Source organism: Rhinolophus sinicus, linkage group LG02 (assembly GCF_036562045.2).
Source record: "Rhinolophus sinicus isolate RSC01 linkage group LG02, ASM3656204v1, whole genome shotgun sequence".
NCBI classification, from domain to species: Eukaryota; Metazoa; Chordata; class Mammalia; order Chiroptera; family Rhinolophidae; genus Rhinolophus; species Rhinolophus sinicus.
The window spans coordinates 152,206,866-152,230,138 of NC_133752.1; the positions used below are offsets into that span (position 1 = coordinate 152,206,866).

At 36.9% G+C, this 23,273-nt stretch overlaps 1 protein-coding gene and 1 long non-coding RNA gene across 5 annotated transcripts in view; one reads left to right on the forward strand and one right to left on the reverse strand.

Annotated features, from left to right (window-relative positions):
* SLC38A4 (solute carrier family 38 member 4) overlaps window positions 1-3,449 on the forward strand; it is a 59,443-nt gene extending 55,994 nt beyond the window's left edge. For all 4 annotated transcript variants that reach the window (XM_019748374.2, XM_019748377.2, XM_019748373.2 and 1 more), the window contains one exon: window positions 1,176-3,449. In XM_019748374.2, the coding sequence (XP_019603933.1) occupies window positions 1,176-1,277 (102 nt within the window). In that variant the 3' untranslated portion in view covers window positions 1,278-3,449. The remainder of the gene's footprint in view (window positions 1-1,175) is intronic.
* The window catches only part of LOC141570107 (uncharacterized), a 252,531-nt gene that overhangs the window by 55,913 nt on the left and 173,345 nt on the right, over window positions 1-23,273 (reverse strand). The gene's annotated exons all lie outside the window — the stretch shown is intronic.

Consider the following 23,273-nt stretch of genomic DNA (forward strand, 5'->3'; position numbering starts at 1 on the left):
TGACCCAGCTATTGTTGCACTATATACAGGGAATGGTGCAGGAAGGAATTAGGCTCCCAAGCAGTGTTATGAAATAATTTAAACATTTTGGTCATATCCATTAGGTGTGTAAGGCCGAAAGAAAAGACACTGCTTTTGTTTTCCCCTGCATAGTACCTTGTTGTCCTCTGTTGTGGACTGAGATACAGAACAGAACCATTCATTTTCCAGTTAACCTCTTTAGATATAAAATATAGTTTTATTAAACAGTGTTTTTCTTTTCCATAGTAGAACTACAGAAACATATACTAGAAATAATTGTTTTTCCAATAAATATTATCAGTGACTGATTAATAAGGTCTTATACTAAGGCTTGAAAAGAATGCCTCTTACTGAATTACTCTGAATTTTGCCTGGGAGTCATTCACCTGCTGGGGTTGTTTGGTATCAAAAGCTCCTCCCATCTTTTCACTCCCAAATTTCCACTCTATGTAGTCCATCTTACTCGGACTTTTACAGCAGTGTGACCTTGGCAAGTTACTTGTCCTGACCCATTTTCAGTTTTGTCAGATGTAAAAATGAGTGACTTTATATCCTAGATTCTTTCTAGTGAAAAAATTTTTAGCTGCTCCTTCCTCATACGTAGAATTAGGAGGTTGATCTTTGTGGTGACATGTAAGGTTGCTTCCAGTGTTAAAATTCTAAAACATTGTAACACACACACACACACATTTTGGTTTTTTTCCCCAAGGAATATGCAACCTATATTAGGCTTTTGCTTTTATTTGTTTGCCTTATAAAGTTGGATCATATCATACATGGTACTCTTTTATGACCTGCCCTTTTTCACCTAAAAGATTGTGAGCTCTCCCTAGGTCATTAAATGTTTTTCTCTCACTTAACTTTTAAAGAGCACAGGGTGTTCCATCATTTTGATACACCAAATCAATGAACCATTACTCTATGTTGAACATTGGGGTTAAATATCTCCACTATATTCACCATCTTTCCCCAGCTAAAGTTCTAAATTGTCTGAACCACTAGACATGGACATTTGAGCTATAAGAATAAAACAATTCAATATGTAAATCAGATTGCTGCCTTAGGTAAACACTTTACTGTGTATTTACTTCGCACAAAGTGTGCTAAGGAGGTAGGGGTCCTCTATTCCCTAACAAGTTCTCTCTGACTTACAGGCTTTGGTTTTCCTTGTGGTCGGCATCATCTTCATGATGGGAAGCATGGCGCTCATTATAATTGACTGGATTTACAATCCCCCAAATTCCAAGCATCACTAACCCGAGGAAAAATACTTTCTTTTTCTACTGGAAATGGATGTAAATGATGCTCCAAAAGACATTGAGTTATATTGATTATAACAAGAAGATTCCAAGGACGTTTACTAGTAACATCACCAAGCACCTTCAGATGAGAAAAATCATCATTTTTGTCACAAATGGCTGTTTAGGTGTTTAAAATCTGTGGTGCACATTTCTACCCAGGTTTTACGAGAGCAGCGTGAAATGATGTACTTTTGCTGCTGTACAAGCAGAATAAGGGTAGCTGTGTGTAACGGTCAGAAGATAATACCTTTCCCCCTCCTATTCCCCTTACCCGCCCCTGCCAAAAAGGTACCAAATACTTGTATTCTCAGAATATCAAATAAAAGTACCCTTGTGGGAAAGGTATCACTACACATAATGCCTTTCCTTAATCTTGTACTAAATATTCTGGGTCTATTTAATAACAGAGGCAAAAGGCTGTCTTATGAGCTGTCCCTGTAAGGTACATGAGTGACCACACACCAGGCTAGAACATCTTATTGTCAACAGTAGAGGAGTGACATTGAATTAGTTACTTCTTCATTAACTAGACTTTTTTTTTTGTAAATGTTAAAACATCTTACTAAACATAGAGAGGGGTTTTATGTAAATTGTAGAGCAACAACAAAAATAACGCTTTATAGCTAAACTGCCTGTTCTGGAAGCATTTGCTTTTTTAAATGTTATTCCTAGTCCTCTTGTCATACTTTTGTCACTGAACAATGCTTTCCCTTTCGTCTTCCATTCTCATTCAGAAGTTTTAGAAGACCACGATTCATGTGGAAATACATTACCCAGTATTGTTTGATACATTTTTATTTGATAAACATTCAGTGCAGGAAACTGTGATTGCTATATGTTTATGTATATGATCTTATTCTGTAGTCCTCAGAATTTTAATGTATGGTACATCTGATTTTTATTTTTTACATGTGTAGTTTTCTCTCTTTACAGTCAAAACGTTTATATTATTGGGGGTGGGGGCAGGGAATTAAGTTGATGGGTGCAAAAATCCATTTGTATGTATCTGTCTATTGGGGATATTTTAAATTTGAAACCTAAGTTATATATAGTTCAGTAATGCTCTTCTTTAATGTTTACAAATAACACCATAATCATCTACAAGAAAATAAGTTCCTATTTGCAAATAATTATTAATACTAAGGTTGTTCATTTATAGCATGTCTAAAATAGCATTTAGTTCATTTTACCTTGTTTGCTGACATTCATTTGCCATTTAATACAATGTTGAATGGCTCTCCATAAAAATAAAAATGCTAACACAGCGAAGAGAAGCAAACTATTATTTCTGCTCACTTCTACAACATACATGAAATGGATTTAAAAATTATACTCATTACCTGGAATTTCTGGAATTTGCTACTTGTTTTTTCAAATCAGTAGCAAGAACATTTGTTATATAGTTTATATTTTAGTAAAGCCAAGTATGAATACAAGTATCATGAATACAGTACCATATAAGTATGATAATATTAAATCATATTTAAATTGTTTTTTCTAAAATGTGCCTTAAGAAAATACATATTTTTATATATTACTTTCTAAAGGCAATAATACTGTAAAATGGTGCACTTTGTTATGGAATTTGAGCATTACTAGACGCTATCATAACTTTTGAGTTACTATTATTAGAAAAAAATTGCCAAGTAGCATCTTTAAGATATATTTTCATTCATCCAAAGACTGCATCAAGATAGCAAGTGAAAAAAAAAAAACCTTCTGAGTGTTAAAAAATGTTTAATCTGAATGTATTTAAATGTAAATATCAACGAATAATCCAAAAAAATGGAAAACTGTACAATCTGTATATATTTTGAATACTTTGCATTTGAAATGACTAACTTGAAAATATCAATGCATGTAATTCTATAAATATTCAAGAGCAATACTACAGTGCCAAATAATAAAGCACCATTTGTTTCTCATGGCCATTTTCAGGATGAGTTCACATAGACTGCAGGACAGACATACATATGGTTTCTTGTACTGGCTAATTTAACCCCATTTATAAACAGATGAAAATTTTATTTTCTTATTTCATTTATAAGATGGTTCAATGTATTGGGAGGCTTTTTTTTATTACAGAAAGTGTATATTAGTATATAATAAACGAACTTTTCAAATGACTATGATGTGATTTCCTTTCTTTCTGTTTTTTGTTGTTGTTTTTGTGTTTGTTTGTTTCAGGTGTACAAAATAATGTAATAGTTAGAATTTACACTCCTCACAAAGTGATAAACCCCTTCCCCCAATCTACTACCCCTCTGACGTCATATATAGCTGTTACAGTTCTATGGTCTCTTCCCTATGCTGTACTCCACATCCCGTGACTATATATATATATAAAATTATAGTTGACATTCAGTATTATTCAGTTTCAGCTTCAGGTGTACACTGCAGTGGTCAGGCACCTACACTGTCCATGAAGTGGTCTCCCTAATAAGACAAGTGCCCATCTGACACCCTACAAAATCTTTACAACATTATTGATTATGATGTGATTTTTCTATCTATTTTTGAAGGCTGTGAATTACTTGTACAAGAAAAAATTTTTAAAATCTAGATGGCATTGTCTTTCTTGGTATATGTTCTATTTTCATTGCTACCTCTACATACAACTAGCATCTATAGCTGTCAAAAATAAAAACAATAACAGTTGCCATCTTATTTAGGCAAAATACACAGCTAATCCTAAACCATTTTTATTTTATGTCACTACTTATATACCTCCTAGAATAAATGTGGAAGAAATGAGTCTCTCTGTGGTTAATTAAGGAGAATTCATTTGGGATGGAACAAGAGGGACTAGAAACATGAGAATAGTAAAAGAATGATATTAAAGATTTGGGAGAAAGAAAAGCAACATGGGAGTGCTAGAGATTGGGTAGAAATGGACTATTAGTGGGAATGATGGGTCATATGATAAGTATATGCTCAACTTTCTAAGAAACTTCCAAATAGTTCTCCAAAGTGGTTCTACCATTTTCACTATCACCAGTAATATATACAAGTTCCAGTTGCTCCATATCCTTGCCAACATTTGACTGTGTTTTATACTTTATAGCCTCTCAAGGGAGTGTGAAGTGGTATCTCAGTGTGATTTTCATTTCCATTTCTTTGATAAGTAGTAATGGAAATTTTCTTGTGTTTAATGGCCATTCATTCATCCTTTTCTAAAGTATTCAAATATTTTGCCCATTTTAAAAATTAGGTTGTTTGTCTTTTTATTGTGGATTTGTCAGAATTCTTTATAGATTTTGGATACATGTCCTTTGTCACATTGTAAATGTATTTTCTCAGCTTATGGCATGCCTACTCATTTTCCTAAAAGTGTCTTAACTACATCTTTCTGGGGCCAGGTCTTTGCAGCTTGAAGTCCTACAATTCCTGTCTTACTAGGATAAGATTCATTGGAATGGTACTATCATAATTAATGTTTAGATTTTCAAATATGGAGGGTAAGAGTCTCTTTTCTTTCTTTTTTTGGTATATGTATATGGGATTTTTTCTTTTTGCCTTATAGTTAGCTTTATTTACTGTATGCTAACCTAGTTCTTGTTTTATACAGATATTTAATTCAAAATAACTTTTTCTAAGTCACTTTGAATCTTGGTTAGGAGACCCGTACTACCTAGACAGGCCCAGGACATCAAAAACCCTTTCTGGCTACTTGTAATCAACTTTATTAGTTTTTCTCAGCCCTTGTTACAAACCCATATAAATGAAACAGGAGATATTACTTCATCAATTCTTATTTACAAGATTGGAAGTTCTGCCGTGTTCCCTTGACTGTATTTTCCTTCATGTGCAGAAGCAGCATGTGTATAGCCTTTGCTTCTGTAGCATGCGTCATCATGACAGTTTTTTCCCAATAAAAATGCTGTACTAATTATTTCACAGACAGAGTTGAATGAACCAATTGCAAAAAGAAATCAGTTTAGAGCCTTTCTTCACACCACACACCAAAATGAAACAAATTCAATATGAAAGCCAAATCAACCAGTTGGCATTTTAAGAAGAATTATTTGATAGCTGCCTGTGAAAGTAAAACACAATGGAAAAAAAAAATCACCAAGGCCATGATGAGTACATGTAACTGCACAACAGTAAAAAATAATCCTGTACATTAAAGAATAAATTTTAAAAAAATAGTACTACACAATAATAGCAAAATATCCTAAATGTGTGAAGAGATAATAAAAATTCAGGGAAATACTAAGAATCTAATAGAAGAATGGGCAATGGACAAGCAATCACAGAAGAAAAATGAATGGTGAATGAATATTTACAAATAGTTTGACTTCACTGTGAATCAAAGACATGCAAGTAAAAACACAAATACAATTGTTTTTGCCTGTCATATTATAATACTAAAATAAAGAAAAGATAATATTCTGTGCTGGTGAGTGTGGGGAATAGAGCACACTCATTCAATGCTGGTGGCAGAAATCTTGGCTCAGCTTGTCTGGAAAGCATTCTAGCAATACTTATAAAGATCCCCAAAAATGTTTGTAGTAGACAGTACATCCTGCCAAAGATGCTCATACCCTCATCCCTAGAACCTGAGAATGTTACTTTCCATGGCAATTGGGACTTCACAGATGTAATTGAAGTAGAGATCTGAAAATAGGGAGATTATCCTGAAGAATCACATGAGTCTTTAAAACCAGAATTTTCTTTAGTGGACCTTAGAAAGATTCAAAGCATGAGAGGCACTCAACCTGCCACTGCTGTCTTGAAGGTGGAGGAGACCATGTGCAGACTGTGAGAAGAAAATGAATTTGGCTAACAAATGAGCCATGAAGACGATTCTCCTTCTGAGCCTCCAAGTAGGAGCCCAGGGCTCAACCACCTTGATCTGAGGCTGGAGTGTTCCTAAGGAGAGTACTTTGCTGAGCCAGCCAGACTTCTGACCTATAGAGCTGTGAGGTAATGAATGAGTGCTGTTTTAAGCTGCTACATTTGTGCTAAATTATTATGGCAGAAATAGGAAACTGTGAAATACAACAATCATGTCTTTGGATCCACTAATTTCTTTTCTAAGAACCTATTCTTAGGAAACAGTCAGAGAAGTAATTTGACTTTGATGTACTAATGTATTCTTTCAACATATAATGGGTTATAATTTTGAAATACTGCAAATGTGCAAAATTGTGGAATTATTTAATAAATTCTAGTATCTTCATAGGCTGAAATATGATGACGTCACTAAAATGTTTTTGAACTATCACTAATGAAATGAAAATTTGTGGTATAATATTAAGTGGGAAAAAACAAGAATAATTGCTTTATTTTCCCAATTGTAACTTTACTAACAATTGTCACCCCAGTAAACTTAAATTTAAAAAAAATGCATGAAATAGAAAAATAGGAATAGGAATAAAGAAATAGATCTAAAATATAAAAAGTAGATCTTTTTCTCTTCTTTTTATTGTATCTATATAACATGATGGATGCTAGCTAAATTTATTGTGGTAATCATTTCACAATACATGTAAATCAAACCATCATACTGTATACCTTAAACTTATACAGTGATGTATGTCAGTTATTTCTCAAGGAAACTGGGGGAAGGGTAGATATTTGTAAGCAGAAAAATAATGGGTGGTGTTAGTTATTAACCTTCATACATTTCTGTTATTTCCTAAATTTTCTATGAAGAATATATATTCCTCTTATAGTAAGGAAAAACTTGTAAGGAAAAGTTTTTCTGCCAATTTGTATTTTCTGGAAAAAGAATTAAGCGTGCTGCCGATTCCTATATATTTTTAAATTTTCAGCTGAGTCTAAAGGCAGAATTGGATGAAAGTGCAATTCTCAATAAGTGAACAGTCACCAATGACTAAAGCGGAAACTGAAAGGATGGGGCAGACCCTAGCCAGAAGGGGCTGGGACAGATAGGAATGAGTTGTTGATAAAAATGGTGTAACATAGCCAGTAAACCAGGATTTGAGTCCCAGATCCATGATTTGGGCAAGAAATTGTATTTTATTGAGCTTTAGTTTCCTCATTTTTCACATTAAGTGAAAAATTCAATCCATATGGTTTGAAGAAGAGAAAGTATATCCAATGTTAAAACTGGGACCCAATGCCTCAGCAAAGGGAAGAAATTAGGAGTCTCTCTCTCTCTCTCTCTCTCTCTCTCTCTCTCTCTCTCTCTCTCTGTGTGTGTGTTTTGGAGGTGGGATTGAGGGGACAAGCCAGACCAAAGGATACAGAAGGCAACCAAATAAAATATGAACTTACTGCAATCTGAATTTTTTTTTCCAAATCAGTCTGATTTTAGTCTAATTGATTAGCTTAGCAGATTCATAGGAAGAAAATATTATATCCATTTTACTAAAGGGAAATAGAGGCCACAGAAATAAAGGAGCAATAGCAAAGTGGTCACCATACTGCAACTGGCCTCCTGGTCTCCTAAGTGCCAAGACTGGCTGGGGCAATGTGTAACTCTAGCAGCCAGGCTGCTGGACAGCAATCTTTACTTTTAGTTTGATATTAAGTTGAAATGTCACTAAGCTGGAGTTTTTCCACCAGCCCTGAGGGGTGCAGGGAGAAAGACAGAAACCCAATTCTTCCCATTTCAACCTGACTCAGCTTCCCTGGCACAGGGTCATGGAGCATTTTTATCAGGCTTATTTGTGAATAAGTTACTTGAGATTGATTACTTTATAGTCAGGTTCTTGGTATTATCATCTCAAAGGAAAACGTGACTGTTCTCCAAAAAGTGATGGGCATATTTTTTCTATTATTGTCAGCTTTTTAACTTAAAACTTGGTGAGTAAGAGGTTGTCTAAACCTGGTTTGCAGCCCAAACCTCTGCTCCCAGATGTATAATCAGCAATTTCTTTCAGCCTTTGCTAACTCAGCAATTTAAAGAGAGCCAAAAATAGTTGCCATTTTGCATTTATCTCTTTTTCTAAAGGTACAAATCTTGGTCAGCCGCTGATGGGTTGCAGGAAGGATATAGCTGCTAAAATGACAGTAGTCCTCACCTTGCCATACAGGAAAATGAAAAGAAGATAGATTACATCATCAAATTATTATTTACCTATGAAGGATGTTCATCGCATGGATCATTTTCTATTTAATAATGTTATAAAATGAAGTACTGTTTAGTAGAGCTTCATGGAAGGAATTTGGCTACTTATTTAGAATAAGAGTTAACTAAATTAAATTATTTTACTTCCAACTCCAACTCTACTGATGGGAGAGTTGGAAAATCGAGAACTGAGGCTTTGAAGGCCTCAGGGCTACTCAACACTCCCTGCCAGGTGATCCTCAGAAAGCCCCTCCCTGCATCAAAATGCAAATAGACTGAAGTGGATCCTCCCTAGGGATCCTCTGAATCTATGAAGGAGCCTTCAGCTAGAGGAAAATTTGCCAAGTGAAAGTTGTGAAATTGCTGGACTCCTGTGGTATTTTCAAAAATCTCCTTGAAAGACAGACTGCCCTACAGTTTGGGCAGAATCTTATGTTAAAGTCAAGAGCCAGGACATAACTTCTTCATTTATACAACTCTTCACATCCTAGCCCCATGTTTCTTTTATCAGTAACACGTAAACTCGTACACACTGCTGTGGACTAAATATTTGTATCCCTGCCAAATTTATATGTTGAAACACTAACTTCCAATTTGGTAGTATTTGGAGGTAAGACCTTTGAGAGATAATTAGGTGTAGATGAGGTGTTTTGTATTGGTCTCAGCCTATCAATAACCAATCTTGTTGCCAGACCAGTCCTCGTGGTTCTTATTATGACTGCAAGATGCCCTTCAGCAATAGCCATCAGGAAACTTTGAGAAAAATAAAGGTTTATCACTCACAGGACCTATAATTACACAGCACACCTGAGGCAAGGTGGGGGTGGTGAGAGGGAGAGAAAGAGAGAGAGAAAGACAGAGAGAGAGAGGAAGAAAGAGAGAGAGAAAAAACACAGGCCTGGGGGGGTCTACTTTTATTAGGGTTGAATATGGGGGACTAAGGTTTCACAGGTTCACTCTTTTTTGGTGAATTTAAAATATAAGGGCAGATATTCAAACCATGGAAAGAGAAAAATAAAAGTAGTACAGATGGTCAGTTACTGAAATCAACTAAGATCTCTAAAACAAAGGAAACTTAGTGGAGGGATGTGGCCTGATTCTTCTATAGTGGATGGCAATGTGTTTATTTGCGAGGGCTGTCTTTGAAATGGATGCCTCTTTGAGATGGATGCCTTGGCAATCAAAGCTTAAGTCAGCCACTTGCATTACAAAACAGAAAAATAAAACTGTCGGGGCTTACACTACATAAGATCACGAGGATGGAGAACCCATAATAGGATTAGTGCCCTTATAAGAAGAGAAAAAGAAGATCTGGTCAAGGTGATGGAGTAGGTAAACATGACCATATCAAAATTACAACTAAATCATAAAACAACCATCATTGAGAACTGCCTGCAGTCTAGCTGAACCAAGGCCCTATAACCAAGGATATACAGAAGAAGCCACCTTGAGACTGATAGGAGGGGCAGATTGCAGAATGAGCTGGCCCCACACCCATGTGTGACCATTAAAAATTGGGAGGGATAACTCAGCTGCAGCGGTCTTCTCCCCACCAAGAAGTGAGGGGTCCCAGCCCCACATCAGGCTTCCCAGCCGGGAGTCTCAGTGCAGGGGAGAGAAGTCCCCATAACTTCTGGCTGTGAAAACCAGTGGAGACTGTGGCTGAGTGATATAGGGGGCAGCTGCACACGCAGGCACTTCTCTTAAAGGGCTCATGCATGGTCTTACTTATTGATGGGCTCACTTGTTCTGAGCTCCAGCACTTGGGCAGCAGCTCCAAAGTTTCCAGGGACAAATAAGGAAAAACTGAAATCATCTGCCTTCAGGATGAGGGCTAGAGAGACAGCTTTCTCCCAGATGGAAGTGCTAGTAGAAGCTTTGTTTCTTTGTTGAGCCCTCCCTTTTCCCAATGTGCAGACACAGGTGGTTGCCATATCTGAGTCTCCATCAAGCTGGCTAACACCGTTCATTCACCCTGATTCCCTGAGACCCCACTGCACCTAACTTTCAGGCCCACCCAAGCCACTTCCAGTGGCTTTTCCATATCAATATCCTGCCTTTCCTAAAATTTCTCAAAGGTTCACATAACACAATAAAGCAGCATCTGGCTTCAGCATGTCCCATACCTCTGGCTAAGCTACTCTAAGCCTGGCACTAGTAACAGCTGGCTTCAATATGAGACTTGGCCTCTCGAGGCACTTTCAAGCACAGCATGGGCAGTGGCCATCTCTGGATTGCTCTGTGGCTTATACCAGGTGGCTCCAGGTAGGACACAGGCTGCAGACGAACTTAGCCCGCAGTGGGGCCCTCCCCAGGAGGCCTTGGGGCTGGCACCCCAATTGGCCATCTTCAGAACCAGCTGGATAATTACCCAGCCGCCTCTAAGGACAACACACCCAAAGGACACACTGGGCAGGCACCAGAGCCCTGCTGAAGAAAATCCTGCTCCATAGGGTCAGCCCCTGCACAACAGCTCCTCCACTGTACTCACAACCAGTCCTCACAGCCAATGAGCCCAAGGGTCGAGCCTTCTCCCTGACATGCAAACAGAAATCAAGACTCAACTACAACAGGAGGGCACACACAACCCACACAAGGGACACACCTGGAGCACCCAGCTCAGGTGACCAGGAAGACTGCCCCACTGAGCCCCACAGCACACCTACTACATAAGGCCACTCTACTAAGACCGGGAAACATAGCAGCCCTACCTGATACATAGAAACAAACACAGTGGCAGCCAAAATGGGGAGACAAAGAAATGTATCCCATATAAAATAGAACAAAGCTCCAGAAAAAGAACTAAACAAAATAGAGACAAGCAATCTACCAGACACAGAGTTCAAAACACTGGTTATAGGGATGCTCAATGATCTCAGGGAGAACTTCAACAAAAAGATAGAAAATACAATATAAAAATGGAGATAGAAAACATAAAAAAATAACAAGTCAGAAATAAAGAATAACTGAAATGAAGAATAGTTTGTAGGAAATCAACAGTAAATTATATGCAGCAGATAATCAAATCAGCAATTTAGAAGATAGCATAAAATACCCAATAAGAACAGCAAAAAGAAAAAAAGAATCCAAAAAAAATGAGGAGAGTTTAAGGGACCTCTGGGACAACATCATAGGAATACCAGGAGGAGAGAGAGAGCAAGAAATTGGAAACCTATTTGAGGAAATAATGATGGTATACTTCATTAACCTGAGAAAGGAAATAAATATACAAGCTCAGGAAGCACAGAGAATCCCAAACAAGATTAACCTAAAGAGGTTCACACCAAGACACATCATAATTAAAGTTAAAGACAAAGGTTAAAGACAAAGAAAGAATCTTAAAAGCAGTAAGAGAAAAGCAGTTAATTATCTACAAGGGAGTGCCCATAAGACTGTCAGCTGATTTCTCAACAGAAACTTTGCAGGCCAGAAGGGATTGGCAGGAAATATTCAAAATGCTAAAAAGTAAGGACCCACAGCCAAGATTACTCTACCCAGCAAAGCAATCATTTAGAATTAAAGGACAGCTAAAAAGTTTCCCAGACAAGAAAAACCTAAAGTAATTCATCAATACCAAACCAGAATTATAAGGAGTCTTAAAGGGACTTTTTAAGGTGAAAAAAAAAAAAAAGATAAAAAATATGAATAATAAAATGGCAATAAGTAAATATCTATCAACAATTACTTTAAATGTAAATGTATTAAAAGCTCCAATCAAAAGATAGGGTGGCTGAATGCATAAGAAAACAAGACCCTTACATATGCTGCCTACAAGAGACTCACTTCAGATTGAAGGACACACACAGACTGGAAGTAAAGGGATGGGAAAAAGATATTTCATGAAAATGGAAACAAACAAATAAAAAACAAGCTGGGGTAGCAATTCTTATACCAGGCAAACTTTAAAAGAAAGGCTATAACAAGAGACAAAGAAGTCCCCAGTAATCCCACTTCTGGGTATTTATCTGAAGAAACCCAAAACATTACTTCAAGGGGACACGTGCGTCCAAATGTTCATTGCAGCACTGTTTACAACGGCCAAGATGTGGAGGCAGCCTGGGTGTCAGTCGATAGAAAGAGGAGGAGGTACATATTAATATATACAATAGAATATTGCTCGGCCAGGGAAGGGAATGTGTTCTTGCCATCTGTGGCGGCATGGATGGATTTGGAGGGTATTGTACTGAGGGGAGTGTCAGACAGAGAAAGACAGATGCAATATGATTTTGCTTATATGTGGAATCTAAACAAAATAAACAAACAAAACAGAAACAAATTCATAGATACAGAGAACATTTTGATGGTTGCCAGACAGGAGTGGGGATGGGAATGGGTGGAAACGCGGAAGGGAATAAGAAGTACAAATTGGTAGTTACAAAACAGTCATGGGGATGTAAAGTAAAGCATAGGGAATATAGTCAATAATATTGTGATAACATAGTGAAGTGCCAGATGGTTGCTGTACTTATGGTGATCACTTCTTTAGGTATATAAATGTTGAATAACTATTGTGTATACCTGAAACTAATATAATATTGTATGTTAGCTATGTTTTTAAAATCTTAAAGAAAAAACAAAGAAGAAGAAGAGAAAGAGAACAGGGTTCTCTCTTACTTGTGGAGACCCAGCAAGAAAGCAGCCTTCTGCAAGCCAGGAAGAGGGCCCTCGTGAAATACCAAATTTGCAGGCATCTTGATCATGGACTTCCCAAATTCCAGAACTGTGAAAAATAAATGTCTACTGTTTAAGCCACCTAGTTGATGGTATTTTGTTATGGTGGCCAGAGCAGATACATACATACACACACACACACACACACACACACACACACACACACACACTCTACCTTACTATACCATGCACATATATTTCTGTAATGTACAAAAAATATACATATATTTGCCACGCAACACACTTGTACACATGCATACAGACACACACATGTACACACCATAGCATGCATACATACACACCACACTGCACACAGCACAAGTACACATGCCCCCTCCCTCCCTGACCCACACATACCTATCACTCAGTGCTATGCCTTTGGTCCACACTGATCTGCAATTCTCCAAGTGTGCCATGTCCTCTCTTACCTTTCAGGCCTTGACTCATGCTGTCCTCTGTACATGGAATATTTTTCTGTGACTCTCTTCCTCAGCTTTCAATTCTCACCTTAGATGACTCTTCCTCCAGAAAGCCTTTCTGATATCTGATGTGCCCTTCCTCCTACCCTAATGCTTTAGATTCAGTGGAGCACTGCAATTGTCTTGTGCTGGCTTTTAAGATCTGCACCTCTTTATAACTCCATTCAGTGACATCGTGTTGGTAGCTTGAAATTGGTTGGCGTCTTTAGACTATGGAAAATGACAAACACTACAAATGGGGTGGGGACATTTGTTTTGTTTTGCCTTTTTGGAAGAACTAGTTGTTAAACACCTATGAGCACACCACTGTTTATATCCCTCTGTGGTCTTCCCTTAGCACCTTATAATTTCCCTTTATTTGTACTTAGCACATATTACACTTATTGTTTCCTGGTCTATATATCTCACGAGATTAGAAGCTCTGTGAGGGCAGACCCTGACTGTCTTTTTCATTTCTGGTGCACCCAGTACCTTGTATATCACCCAGCTATCTTGGCTTCAACAGATATTTTTGAATAGATGACTAGGTGACTTCTCGTTGTCCCCTATTTGATATCTGGCAAGGTCAATAACTAACTAGCTGTGGCCCCAAAAGCCATGGAAATGTGGATATAGGACACCTCTGTTCCATGTAACAATGAGCACTGTTCAGAAGCTCACAGCCAAGCTCTGGGCAGCACCTGTGAATGGAGAACTCAGTCCCTCCAGGGTGATACTACCTTTTTATCCCCAGCCAGCTTTTGAGAAGGTAGAGGAGGTGAAGCATTTAGAAAACCATGAGGTGTGACGAGAAGCAAAACTAAAAAGCACTTCCCCTTCTTGTTAATGTCTAAACTTGCCTTAAGAAAAGAGAAATCACTTCTTGCCATAATCAGACAGAGATATGAAATGCAAATGTCCCATTACAATGGCATATCTTGTCTCGTATTCACAATTAAAGTTAAAGGTTCCTATAAAATCTTTTCTTAAAAGCAAGCTTTGTTGGAGATATGGGAGGGAGTAAAGGAGCCAAGAGATGGAGAATGTTAATTGCCTAAAGTAGGGAAAGGAAAATATGGTAGACAGTCTCCGAAGATAGTCACCACCAATTCCACCACGGCTAACACTGCCCGTATGCTTGCCACTCCTCCCATCAAGAGGGGAAGCTCCCTTGTATCTGGGCTGGCCTTGAGACTAGCTTGACCAGCAGACTGTAGTTGAAATGACCCTGTGCCAGTTCTGGCCCTTTCAGAGCCCTGGAAGCTTCTACTTTCACATTCTCCGTGTATCCTTCCAGATCTTTTTCTATATTTCTATATCATAAATAAAAATATAAAGTTGTCTTTGTGTCATATTAAAATGTAAGTTTATATACTATATTTATTCAATAACTTTCTTAATATAACTTTTTGAGATCTATTTTGTTGATTCATATGGGTTTATTGTTTAACTACAACTTCGTTGTTTGAATATATCATGTTTCATTTAACTACTCCTCAAGTAACAGTCATTCATTCATAATTTTTTCATTATTACAAAAATGCCGCAGTGAATTATGGAGATCATAATTCACACCTCCCTACATACATGTGCAGGTGTTTTTCTAGCTGGGTCATACAGCATGCACATCTTTAATTTAATAGAAACTGCCAAATTCTTTTCCAAAATCACGGTATCAATTTATTCTCTCACCAGTAGTATATGAGAGTAGTAATTTCCCTACAATTTGATAACTCCTTGATATTCTCATTATTTAATTGCCTTTATGATGGGGAAATGCAGCACTTCATTATTTTAATTAGCATAAGTCTGACTATATGCGTATATTTAGCAATATGTTTATAACCATGCTCCATCATTTTTCTTATATTCTTTCCCATTTTTTCTGATAGAATATTTTTTTTCTCTCTTTCACATAATCCGTATTGTCAGTTTCTTATAGACATGGTGCTGAAGTGAATTTTAAATAAGTTGAACAGTCTTCTGATCTCAGATATCTCAGTACAGGTAGTAATTTAGTCACCTGATTTCATTACAAGGGAGACTATATTTATAAAGCAAATATTTATAATAATAAAAAGATGGGATAGAAACACACTTAAGTAAGACCCTTTTGAAATAAAATCTTACTTTTTGAATAGTTTGCTCCAAGGTATTTAGAACCATTAACTTTATGTAACGAAAATTCTCCTGCTACAAATAAAATTACAGCTTAAAAGTTTATTTGAGTGTTCTGTCTTTCTTTTATAATCCTCCATCAAAACATTAGTATTTCCCAGTTTTCATACATTAGTTAGTTAATTTGGAGTTTTGATATTTTATAACTTCTTAATGCTTAGTGTGATGTTACTGCAGTGAAATTGAAAGCACAGTCAGGACAGCAGTATGAAGAGTCATCCTGCAATATGGAGTTGTTGTTTTTTAAATTTAGCTTTTAGCAAGTTAGGTGACTGGGGTATGAAAAAGATTAGCAGGTCAAAACAATTCCCTATTGTTGATTTCATCACGGTTAGTACCTAACTTGTATATTTTTAGCTTTTCACAGCATATGCACATAGACAATATAATCTGCAAAAGAAGCTCACCACTTCATGAACTACATGCAAGATTCCACGGGAAATTCATTTTTTCAAACATTCTTTAACTCCTTGAAAGAATTTTATAGGAACCTGATCTACCAATTGATCTGGTACTGCTGCCCCCCTAAATGTGCCCCTTACCATTAGAACATCGTCGACGTTTTGTCTAACATTTTGGCATCACATTGTACCCAGCCTGCCCCTTCAGACACCCCAAAGATTCAAGCTCTCAGCCATCCTTTCGGCAATGAAAACTTGCTGTTAGAATAGGGTTAGAAATTCGTCATTTATATGATAGCTATGGTTGGATTTAAGTCAGCCGCTTCCCTCTTCCTGGAGTATTTACACATAAAGCTCTTCTCAAACTGAGATTTAAAGCTCTAACATTTTTTTTTATTGTGGCAAAAAACACATAAAATTTACCATCTTAACCATTTTTGAGTGCACAGTGTTAACTATAAGTACCTTCTTGTGGAACAAATCTCTAGAACTTCATCATCTTGCAAAATCAAAACTCTATACACATCGAACAACTCTTTTCCTGCCTCCCAGAGCCCCTTGCAACCACCATTCTACTTTCCATTTTTCAGAATTTGCCTACTTTAGATACCTCATGTTAAGTGGAATCATGCAGTATTTGTCTTTTTGTGACTGGCTTATTTTAGTTTGGATAATGTCCTCAAGGGTCATCCATGTTGTAACATATGACAGGATTTCCATCCATATGAATGAATTAGAAATTTTAAAAATTATAAAATTAAAGACACAGTTAGAAAGTGGTAAATGGAAGCACATAGTAATAGGGATTTTATGGTCACCTTTATCAACCATAAAGTCCATATGGTTCAAATTGGTCAAACCTTCCTTAGGATTATAATAGTTGGTGGATTGGTGTTCCTTGAAAGCTCAAAATGGATGGATTACTTATTGTTTTCTCCTAAATGTCATAGAAGAAAGAAAAGAATAAATCCTTAGAGGCACTAGTAAACCAAAAAGCTGACATTAACAGACCAGAATATAAAGGAAATTCTGTATGACATAAAGCAGATAAAATAGACATGGATGTTGACAAAACCTAACAGGCTGTGGGAATCTGTTCCAGGCAGTTGTTATAGCATTTGCCCCCAGTGTAAAGTCCTAAGAATACCTCTCCAAATAATAGCCTTTCCATCTAGGGAACGCCAGCATGAGCCCTGGGGCTGGAGAGAGAAGTAGGGTAATGTTCCCGGTCACTTCTGGCTTCACTGTGGACATGGAGTCCCATACTCAGAAGATAAGCTTCTCTGCTTTCAGAAGAAGCTCACCCATCACACAGGCCCACCCACTATAGAGACAGGTCCCAACATTTGAGAAAAGGAAATAAAGAAAGCCAATGATGGACTAAGTAGAGGAATTATCCTCAAAGGAAGCACAAGTAATGCAAGAATCTAAATAAATCCTAAAAAATTATTTACACAAATCTCTTCTGAGAATTCAAGAAAATCATATTCATTAAATGAGAAGGAAATAGTATGAAATTCAAGCATGAGAACACTAAATAATTCTTGGAAGTTAAAAATCTGGTCACTAAAATGAAAACTCAATACAAGGACTGAATAGAGGAGTGGAGAGGACTAGAGGCGTACTTAGCAACCTGGACGCTTAAGCTAAGGACTTTTCTAAGAACACAGAAAAAGAAAGAAAAATGAAAACTACGATAGAAAAGTTAATAAACATGGAGCTATATCCAGAAATCTAATATTTACCCAATGAAATGAGAGAATGGAGGAAAAAATAAAATCCAAGAAATAATGGAAGCAATTTCCTCATGCTAGAAAAGGTGTGTGCATTCAGATCAAAAGGGCTCAATATGTGCTTTATGCAAATATTAACAACGCATTTTGGTGATTTTTATGAATTCTAAGGATAAAAAGAAAATGCTACAAACTTTCCAAAACAGCAAGAGAGTGGAAGGAAAGGAAAATTAAGAAGGAGTTAGAGTGTATCTGGCACCAGACTTCTGATTGGCATGGGGAGAAGCTAGAAAACCATGGAGAAATAGCCAAAATATTCTGCGGGGAAAAGGATTTGGAAACTTTTCCCGGCTGAATTACCAGCAAAGTACGAAAGCAAAATGAGGGTAATTTCAAACATGCAAGCAATTTAGAAATTTTGCCACCCACATAACCTTCTGAAAATATTACTCAAAATAAAAATGTAATCCAAGAAAGGGAATGATGTGGGATACAAGAAGTAAAATAAAAACGGAAGAAATATTAAGTTGGCGCAAAAGTAATTGTGTTTTAAAAGGTTAAAAATAATTGCAAAAACCGCCATTACTTTTGCACCAACCTAATAGAACAAGTAACCGATAAAGCATATAATTGGGACCTATAATTTCTGATCATGCAGCTGTAATATGTATCCCAATTGTTGAACAGAGATTCCTAAAATAGAAAATGTAATTTAAAAACAATCTAGAACAATCATTTCAGAAAAAAAAGGAGGAGAAGGAGAAGGAAGGGGGAAGGAATAGAGTGTGAAAGGAGCAAAATGGTGCCAATGATCCCGTCTTGCATAGATTTGAGTGAAAGCTGGAGGGAGGGTACAGTGCTCAGGAGGTACAGAGTAGTGGGCAAGACCCCCTGCTGCCCACTGTCACTGAAGATTCCATTAAGTCCCCAATTCAATGAGCAGAAATCACAACAATTTATCAGAATGCCAGGAACCCTATAGGACAAGAACAGATAATGCATAGCCTAGTATGACATTTTCCTGACTTCTTGTTTGGTTTTAAGTTGTCCTTTAAATTTATAATCCAAATGTGGACATGCTTGAGAAGGATTGGGCTATTAACTGGATGGATACAGGGACAATATGCGTCAACCGGGACTGCCCTAGAAAATGGGAATATATGGTCATCTGTCAGTCACACTATGCTGGCTAGAGCCCAGTCAGGTTAGTGGAAATAGCTGGATCCTTGCTTAGCACCAAATCATTTATGGGTTTTCATCAGCATTGCTGAAGAATTAACATTACAAAGTACGTACTTCCATCTAAAGGAAGGTTTGCAAACATTAGGGTTGGTCAGTTCTTGAATTAAGCCTTGTTAATGGCTGTTCTTGATGAGAGCTCCCACTCTGCCATCCTGTTTACTCCTGAAGTGGCTATAGCTAACAAAGAAGGTGCCAAATTTGAGGTCTGTTGCAACCCTTGTGTAAAATGATCATTTCCTCACATTCAAAAGCCAAAAAGCAGAGGTTGTAAAATGCTCCTTTGAAGGGAACTTAAGAGGTAAATTGCTGTCTCAGCAGCTGAGAGCTTTGCACACAGTGTCCATATGGGCCGGTCATAGCTCAGGAAAACATAAGGAAACATGTGGAGATGAAAAGACCACCCAACAGCCTTATTAAACCCAACTGTGCGTGATGTGAAGGAAAACAAAGCAGCTAGTAGCTGTAAGAGTTCCGTTGAGGCAGAATCAGGGATTTCCCCTCACAATCTATCTGCATCTCTGCATCCTGCAAGTCTTAAACATCTTTACAGGTGAGGCTTTCCCGGGTACAGGCTTCCCAGGATGTGGGCTCGAATACAGGTTCTGATATGTCCTTACAGACTTGGAAGTCCTTATTCTCTCTCAATGTACTTCTACTTCTTACTGTCTTCAAAGTCCTTTTAAAAACCCCACATTTAGGCTGTAATTAAAATTATCCCAAATATAAACACATATGTGATGAATAGATGTGTAATTCTCTTTCAGCTATTCCTGGGTTTTTCTGGAAAATCAGTATGCAATTTTGTTAAGCAGAAGTACAAGTAAGGGTGAAACCGGGTGTTAAAAGAAATGCAAAATTGAGCATCTAAAACAACTATGTTATTGTGTATAATATTTAGGTTTAATCACATGAAATTAGACCTACTGATCAGTATCAATTCATGCTCCCTGCAATATATTAGATGCAGCATTAATGATGTGTAGGATCTTCGTCTTGGTAAGACTGAAATCACTCTTCAATGTTTTTCACTTGAGAACAAGACTTAGTATAAAATAAGTTCATCTTGCAACATTTTCAATAACATGAATAATCTTCAGGGCATTATGCTAAGTGAAATAAGTCAGTAGAGAAAAGACAAATACTGTATAATCTCACATATGTATGTAATCTAAAAAACAGAACCTGTACATATGGAGAAAATATTGGTGCTTGCCAGAGGCAGGGGTACGGGATGGATGAAATGATTGAAGTCGGTCAAAGGTATAAACTTTCAGTTACATATAAGATAAATAAGTCCTGGGGTGTGTGATGTACATCATGGTGACTAAACTTAATAATACTATATCACATATTTGAAAATTGCTAAGAGAGGAGATTTTAAGACCTTTCATCACAAGAAAAATTTTGTAACTATGTCAAGTGATGCATGGACTAAACTTATTATGGTGATCATTATATATATTATACATATATATATATACATATGAAGGTCTGACAATTAAGTTCGCAAACTTATCCTAGAAAAAGTGCTACATACCTCGTTGGTGAATATCACTATAGTCACCTTCCAAGCACTCCCTTTGGGAAGCAATGCATCAACACCAGTGCTTAGTCCGCCCATCAGAACAATTTTGGAACTCTTTTCTGGACTGGCCATCAGAGCTGTAGTCATATTACCCTTGATGTCCTGAATGTCATCAAAATGTTTTCCTTTCAATATTTCCTTTATGTTTGGATAAAGAAAGAAGTCATTGGGGGCCAGATCAGATAATTAGGGAGGTGTTCCAATACAGTTATTTGTTTACTGGCTAAAAACTCCCTCACACACAGTGCCATGTGAGCTGGTACATTGTTGTGATGCAAGAGCCATGAATTGTTGGCAAAAAGTTCAGGTCGTCTAACTTTTTCACGCAGCCTTTTCAGCACTTCCAAATAGTAAACTTGGTTAACTGTCCAGTTGGTACAAATTCATAATGAATGACTCCTCTGATATCAAAAAATGTTAGCAACAGCGTTGCAACAAGTTTGTGAACTTAATTGTCAGATCTCATATATGGAATCACTAATATTGTACACCTTAAACCAATATAATGTTATATGTCAATTATATCTCAATAATACTTGGGGGGTAGGGAAAATAGGTCCATCTTGGAAACCATCTAATGTGGTTTAATTCCTGAAGTTTTAAAAGCAAATCACTGTAAAGCAAGATGGGCCTCAAAGTAAGCCTAAGCATGTCCATTTTTTTAAAAATTAGTAAATAAATAAAAGTGAGTATTTAAATGATGCTTACTAATGTGCCTGGAACTATTTTAAGTGTTTTACAAATATTCACTCATTATAGTGAAATCAAAAGGGCTTTACTCTTGAAAAAGAGTAGTATGAAATGTTTCTACTAATATAAAAAGCCTATTCTTAAAGCAGAAAAGGGAGACAAAAAGGGAAGGGAAGGGCAAGAAAGGGGAGGGAGACCAGGGAACTGAGAACCAGAAACAGAAAGATGAGGAAAGGAGAGACAGAAAATTGAAGTTTTTTCAGTATGGGAGATAACTGATGAAGAAAGTAAATGATGAGAAAGAGACAATATGAAAAGTTACTCATGAAAAACTAACCTCTTTCCAGCATTGGTATTTGGGGAAAGTCTTCATTAAGAGCATTACACCAGTAGCAAAAAGAAAACAATGTGAGTGTTTAATACATAGATGAGGCATTCTGCTAAATGAAGGCCAGATGATGTCACTGTGTACCTTGTAAGAAAAGTTTCTCATATTTTGAATGAAGAAAAGGGATGGGAGACTTGAGTCATTTCTTTGCTCAAGAGTTTAGGAAGGGCATTCTCAGAAGACCCAAACAATACCTCATTCACATTTCAAATTACAACTTGGCCAAGGAAAACAATTATCCATCACAGCTTTGTTGATTTTTAGCATATAAATTGATTTTGTTCTTATATTTTTACAGGAATTCTGAGCCATAGGCGTTTACAACTAGTTTTTCTTTTTTTAAATATAAGAAACATTAAAAAAAAAACAATTTAAGTTCCTATCAATAAACCCTTACACACACACACACACACACACACACACACACACACACACATAATCCAGATCCAAATATTACAGAAGAAATAACAATACTTTTACACAAACTTTTCCAAAGAGAAAAAGGATAAGAATTCCCAACTCCTTTTCTTAGGCCAGTATAACCTTGACACCAAAGACTATCAAGAGTATTACAATAAAAGAAAATTGCAAATCAGTCTCTCTCATCAACAAAGATGCAAAAATCCTCTGCCAAATATTAACAAATTGCATAAAAAGAGATTTCTCACTAGCATTTATGAATTGTTGATATATAGAGGCATGAGACATTTATATTAGAATAGCACTATGTAGCATTTATGAATTGTGAACGTAGGTACATTTAATGAGGAAAAGCTTATTTTAAAAGTCGACAGCAGCATTTTTTTGTGTGTGAGATAATTTTTTTTTTTTTTTTTAAATTTGACAGAACACCCTAATAGGCTATGGTTTGGGAAGGTGGAGGTGTGAAACAAAGAGAAATTTCACTCCTGTGAATAATAAAGGGGAAAAAAAGATGAAGTACCTGTGGCAGCCCAGGAAAGAGGACACAGAGGACTAGGCTAAAAAGAAAGAGACCTAAAGAAGTTGAAGCTGAAAGAGAGAGGAAAAGGCTCAGTAATTTGGCCATGTGAGACAAAGCTATGGCCTGGAACACATTCCCGGCAATGGGAATATCCAGTGGACTTTCAAAAACAGAGGCATTCCATTGCATTCCACAGTACACGGCAGCGCTGTGGTATAAATTGCTGCTCTATTACCCTCTGAGCCTTGGATAAAATTCCTCTAACTTGCCTTGTGATGAAGATTCTTTGGGGAAATCTAGCACAGGCAGTGTGGTCTACATGTGGACCAACAAGGTAGAAAAAAAGAACCACCACGGAACAGGAGAAGTAAGTGGAAGAGTTTAGTGAGCAAGAGCTGCTGTAATCTCCAGGAGTGTACACTAACCTGGGGAGGGCACAGTAGACAGGACCGCTGTGATTTTAATATCAACAAAAGGTGATTCTTTGAGATGATGACATTTGGGTTAAATGTGTATGACAATAATACCAATATTGATTGAGTTTTTCAATATGTACCAGGCAGTTTTCCTATGCCCTTTACATGTATTAACTTATTTAATTCTTACAATAACCTTATAAC